At 24.8% G+C, this 5,945-nt stretch overlaps 3 protein-coding genes across 3 annotated transcripts; 1 reads left to right on the forward strand and 2 right to left on the reverse strand.

Moving 5' to 3' along the window:
- Positions 1–1,323: 1,323 nt before the first annotated feature.
- Positions 1,324–1,650, forward strand: ENU1_155210 (starch binding domain containing protein; the record flags this gene model as incomplete). The annotated part of the gene is made up of 1 exon (XM_008860708.1): positions 1,324–1,650. One exon carries the CDS (start codon positions 1,324–1,326, stop codon positions 1,648–1,650), a length of 327 nt encoding a protein of 108 aa, XP_008858930.1.
- A 309-nt stretch (positions 1,651–1,959) lies between these two features.
- On the reverse strand, positions 1,960–3,918 carry ENU1_155220 (long-chain-fatty-acid--CoA ligase, putative; the record flags this gene model as incomplete). The annotated part of the gene is made up of 1 exon (XM_008860709.1): positions 1,960–3,918. One exon carries the CDS (start codon positions 3,916–3,918, stop codon positions 1,960–1,962), a length of 1,959 nt encoding a protein of 652 aa, XP_008858931.1.
- A 354-nt stretch (positions 3,919–4,272) lies between these two features.
- On the reverse strand, positions 4,273–5,742 carry ENU1_155230 (hypothetical protein; the record flags this gene model as incomplete). The annotated part of the gene is made up of 1 exon (XM_008860710.1): positions 4,273–5,742. One exon carries the CDS (start codon positions 5,740–5,742, stop codon positions 4,273–4,275), a length of 1,470 nt encoding a protein of 489 aa, XP_008858932.1.
- Between the last annotated feature and the right edge of the window lie 203 nt (positions 5,743–5,945).

Genomic DNA, 5,945 nt, shown 5'->3' on the forward strand with positions numbered 1-5,945 from the left:
TATCCATAATATCAAATTATGAATATATCTAATAATGGCCTTTTTATTCTATAAATATATTTCATTTGATATTATTACTGTCAGAATAACTATTATTCAACTAATTTAATAATTCATTCTTGTTAATTAATTATCATTGTTTCAACAATTTAACATAAGTCAGTTTTTAAATTTTAATATATTTTCTAGTATATCACTTTATATAAAATGTCTTATCATATGATGTAATATTTATACTAAATTATAATATTGCTATTATTTTCAGAATGAAATGAATCTTCTAATTTTTGTGTCCTAGTATTACATATTTTTATAGCTTTAATTTTTTACATAATTATTGTATAAATTTCATTTTTATACTCTATTTCCTCATGACTATCATATTCTTTATTATAAGTAGATTAAATTGTTTTCTTTTAGATAAATTAATGAATTTCTGTATTGTTTTTTTTTGTTGATCATTTCAACAGTTTTAGTACAAATATTAGTAAATGATATGAAGTATTTATAAAATATAAGTATAACATTATTAATATAAACCAAGTTATATATAATGTATATACTCTATCTCTAACATATAATAAAGAATATTAATCATTCAATTACATAAATATCTATTTATTATTTCATTTGTTTTTATTATAAATTTATATAACCTTTCTATTATAGTTTAGTTTTTTATTTAATCTATTTCATTCATTGTTTGGAAGTATAAATTTTGATTTAAATTTCAATCAAATTTTATTGTCATATTCTTTTTTACTTTTTTATTCCTATTCATCTTCACATAGTTAGTATTTGAATAAAAATTATGGAAGTATTAATTTTTATATTTATGCCTTTTGTTTTTACTCAATTATTTAATGATAATTTTCATCATATTTAAGATTTTTTCAATTAATTTTATATCATTTATTCATTTTGGTTGTTGTTTAATTGACTTCTATAATTAACTAATAATTCCCCATCATTAACAGAGTATTTCTCATTATTCAATTAACTAGAAATAGTATTGTTTAGAAATAATTTAGAGAAGTATTAGATTTTCTTAACAAAGAAAGCCTCATTAAATAAAAATAATCCATTAAGAATGATCTACCATTTATGTTTTTCGTCATGTTGAAGACTGAATGAATAAGTTTCGTTAACACAGTTTATTTCATTTAAAATAGATAACTAAGAAAGCTTCATTAACATAAATAAATTATTTAAAAAACCGCACTAAATGCCCTAAAAAACACAGAAATGGAAAGGAGAAAAAACAACAAAAAAAAAAGAAAATAAAACTAAAAAATTCAAAACGAATAGAGAATGACCAAGTTCATGTTTAATATTAATTACCAAACAACTCCAGGGAATTCAGTTGCTGTTGTTGGTTCATGCAAAGAACTTGGTGAGTGGGAACATGGAGCAAAGATGAGTTGGACTTCGAGTAACAATTGGAAAATAGCATTAGATATTAAAAATATGCCATTTGAATATAAGTACCAAATAATAGATAGCACTGGAAGAGTATTAATTTGGGAAGCAACACAAAATCGTATGTTTTTAACGAACGCTATTATTGACCAAAGTCGTTCTGTGACAATTAATGATGTTTGGGAACAACCATCTAATACTCATATAGAGTTAAAAGTTTGTTTAAAGTAATTTCTGTCAATTAATAATAACATTTTAAAAGTAATCTTTAATAAAGAGGCCTTTATTACTTTTTTTAAAGTAAAGAGTAACTTTAGTTTTTAATTAATCAATCAAATAAATCTAACTATTTTAGAGAAAAGAAAATGTTACTGGATTAAAACGAGCAAATAGCAAAGATTGGGAAATACCTTCTCAGTGATTGTAAGCTTTTTTTTGGTGTTGAATTTCTTTATAATGGTTTGGTTTCTTTTTTATCAACAATTTTAGAAAGAAGAAGAAGAAAAATGAATTAAGGAGAAAATATTATAAAAATTCAATTTAAAGAATAGTTAAAATTTCTTTTCTTAATATTTCTAATTGATCTGAAAAATGTTTCTTTAAATTCATTCTCTTTAATTTAAATGATGGGGTAAGAAGATCATTTTGTGTTGAAAATGGTTCATCAATGAAATAGACATTTTTAATTAGTTCATAACTTGGAACATTTAATCCTTTTACATAACTATTAATCTCTCCTAAAATATCTTTTTTCATTGATGTATTTAATATTTTAATAATATCTTCTTTTGAATTATATTCAATTCCTTTAGTTTTTAACCATGGTTTAATTATATTAAATTCTGGTACTATAATTCCTACAATAAAAGAATCAGTACTTTCTCCATGAATAAATGTTTGTGAAACAAATGGACAAGAGTCATATTTACCTTCTAATGGCTCAACAGCAATATACTCTCCTTGTGCTAATTTAAATAGATTTTTCTTTCTATCAATAATAATTAAAGAACCATCTTTAGCAACAGAACCAATATCCCCTGTTTTAAAATATCCATCTTCAGTAAACGCATCTTTGTTTGCTTCGTCATTGTGGTAATATCCTTTAAATATTGGACCTCCACTTAATTCTATTTCTCCACATGGGACTTTATCTTCTACAAAATACTCTAATTCTGGAACACTAGTTAAACGTAATTTAACTCTGTCACAAGGACTTCCACATGATAAGATTTGTGGATCGTTCATTCCTGGTAAACAAGTTGTACAACCTCCACATGATTCAGTTAGTCCGTATGATTGCATAATATAAGCACCAGTACATACTCTAAGCCATTCATATAATCCATAAGTTAAAGGAGCTCCTCCATTAAAAATAAATTTTAATTTACCACCGAATTGTTCTTTAATTTTATAAAAGACGATATTATCCCAATCAATGTATGTTGTTGTGTTTGATCGAAGAGCATTAAGTTTGAAGTAAAAAGCTATATCAAATATTCTTTTAACAACACATCCCATTTCAAGATATTTTTGATGAAACGTATCGTAAATTCTTTGAAGTACTCGAGGAACTGTACCGAAATATGTTGGTTGACATAACTTTAAATCCTCTACCAATGAAGATATTCCTCCTGAAATAAAACCTACTCTTCCTCCTCCATACATAAATCCTTGGGATGTTTGTTGTTCTAGAACATGGGCACATGGAAGATAAGAAAAAATTGTTTCATTTCTTATTGGCCCTGTTGTAAAGATTTGAGTTTCATTAATAGAATTAATTCCATGAGAAAATGAATAAAATGTATGAATAGCTCCTTTTGGTGTTCCAGAAGTTCCAGATGTAAAAACAATCAAACAAATATCTTCCATTTTTGGTAAAATACTTTCTACAGTATGAGACCTTCCAATATTTAATAAGTCTTCAAAGTATAAAGTATTTGAAGGTGCAATAAGATTTTCTACTTCTTCATGGTCAAACAAAATAAATTTAAGAGTTGGATTTCTCTTAGACAATGACACTAAAGTATTATCAAGAGAACCAATAACTATATTTATTTTCATTAAGTCAACAATATAATCTATTGCTTTCTCACCTAAAGTAGCATATAATGGAACTGGAATAATACCATTCTTTTGCATTGCATATTGAGCGATATACCACTCATACCTATTTCTGCTAATAAATCCAATAGCATCTCCTTTTTTAAGGTGGAATTGATATAATAATGCATTAGAAAAAGAATCAATCAGTTCAATAACAACTTTATTCTTTAACCAAATATAATTTCCAAAACCTTTTCCATTCTTTCGTTCTCTATACCCATAAAAGTCATCTTCAGGGTGTGAATCACATCTTCTTTTTATACATTCATAAGCAGTATGTGTTCTAATAAATTCATTAACTTTTGGATCTCCACCATTACTGCACATAGAACGAGTAATAAAATAATAATGACCATCTTCTATATAACCTGTCTTCTCATTCATGCTGTTAGTCATTTATTTATCTTATAAGTTTCTTCTTAACATTTTTTTATTAATTCTAGTATTATTTTGCTTCTTCTTTCATAATAGTTTTTTTTAATTATATTATTATTTCAAATTAAATATTTCTTATTTTTTTTATAAAATATTTTTTGTTTCATGGCAAAAAATACTTCTTCATCTATCTTTTCTTATTTTTTTTAGAGAAAAAAGTATGTGTGGAAACCATAAAAAATTCATCATTTCATGTTTTAGATATAAAATACCCAAAAAAGATATTCTTATTCTATCTTTTTCTTTTTGAAAATATTTACGTTTGAGTTAAAATATATTTCTAAGAATGAAACACAACTTTTTAAAGTTGTATATTTAAAGAATTGGTAAATGGGCTAGCCGACATAGATCAGTACATGAATGACTTTTTAATGAGTTTATTACTTCTTTGTATTTTAATCCATTTGATAAAATTTGATTAAAACGAAGACTTTCATGAACAATATGACAGTCATTAATAATAAATTTTTTATTTTCAATTGTCTTAACTACAAAGTCAAATAGAACTAGTCGTTTAGCTGTTCTAAAGAATGAGTAATGTGTTACAAAAGTAAAAAAGGAGTCAAGGTATGTATTTTGTTTAAAAACATTGTGTTTTAATAATCCAAACATTTCTATTTCTTCATTTTCATATTTTTTTCTTATAAACCATTTAGGAATTCCTTTAGAAAGACTTTTCAATTGAGTTAATGATATTGAACCAGGTTGGATCTCATCACTCCCAATAAAGATTTTACCAAAATCTACAGAAAACATTTGGTTTTTTAATATTCCACTGACCTCATTAATAATTCTTTTAGTAATTGCTTCTACTTCTATACGTTGAACATAGAAATCAGTAATTCTTCCTTTCATTTCTCTGAATTGAACAAGTTCTATTGGGATAAGGTTATCAATTATTCCTGAATTAACTTCCCAATTTCCTTGATTATAACTACTTTCATTAGTAATAGTTATTTCATGGTGTTCTACATTCATTGTTTCACAACACCCAAATGCACTAAATAATGTGTCATAATTTAAATAGTCATTATCAATAACTAATGTTATTCCACTTATTTGATGAATATGTTTTATTAGATTTTCACTTATTTCATTAACCATATAATCTTCGGTCATCTCAATACATTTATTTTCTGTGATATGACCATGACTTCGTTCTACAATCAATTGTTTCAGTTCAGGATATTTATTAGTAAAATACAACCAATAGTCATATCCCAATAATGCAATTTTATCAAATGTTCTTTCATATTCTAAGTCGTGAGGAACACAATTTTTTTCTTTAAGACTTTCTACACCCTTACGATAACCAAAATGAATAACAAAAATATCTCCACCATTATTTTGTATTGGAACGCAAGAACTAAGAGCTCTATTAACGAAAGCTTTTGACGTATTCAATGAAAGAACGTTTTCATTAAATAATTTATGAATTTTTGTTTTAAGTAGATTAATTTCGTCTTTTGAAAATAGTTCAACTTCAATTTTATTATTATTATAACTAATAATCATAATTTGTTCAATTGAGTGTTGACAAATCCTAATAATACATTGTATTCTTTGTATTATTTTCTTTTGATACTCAATTGGGAATAACGTATCAATAATAAATATTATTGTCGGTTCAACAGATCCGATTAATTTTTTTATTAATGGAAGTTCTGTAGTATTTGGACTATTTTTAAATACGTTCACATTCAATTCTATTCGTTCTAATGAATTAATTAATTGTTCATTACTACAATAGGCTGTTTCTAGTGTTTCTATTGTATGGAAACTCATTTAAACTAAAAAGCTTTTTTTCAGTTTTTCAAAAAATTATTCATTTTGGTTATATATAACATAATTTTATAAAAATAGAAACCCTGAAATTTAAAAAAATAATAATAAAAAATCACAAAAATAAAATCACAAAAAATGAGGAGACAAAAACCTATTACTGAGAGAAGAAGAACAAATAAAAAAAAAAAAAAAAAGTCAATTAT

Source organism: Entamoeba nuttalli (assembly GCF_000257125.1).
Source record: "Entamoeba nuttalli P19 unplaced genomic scaffold asmbl_6497, whole genome shotgun sequence".
In the NCBI taxonomy this organism is placed as follows: domain Eukaryota; phylum Evosea; order Mastigamoebida; family Endamoebidae; genus Entamoeba; species Entamoeba nuttalli.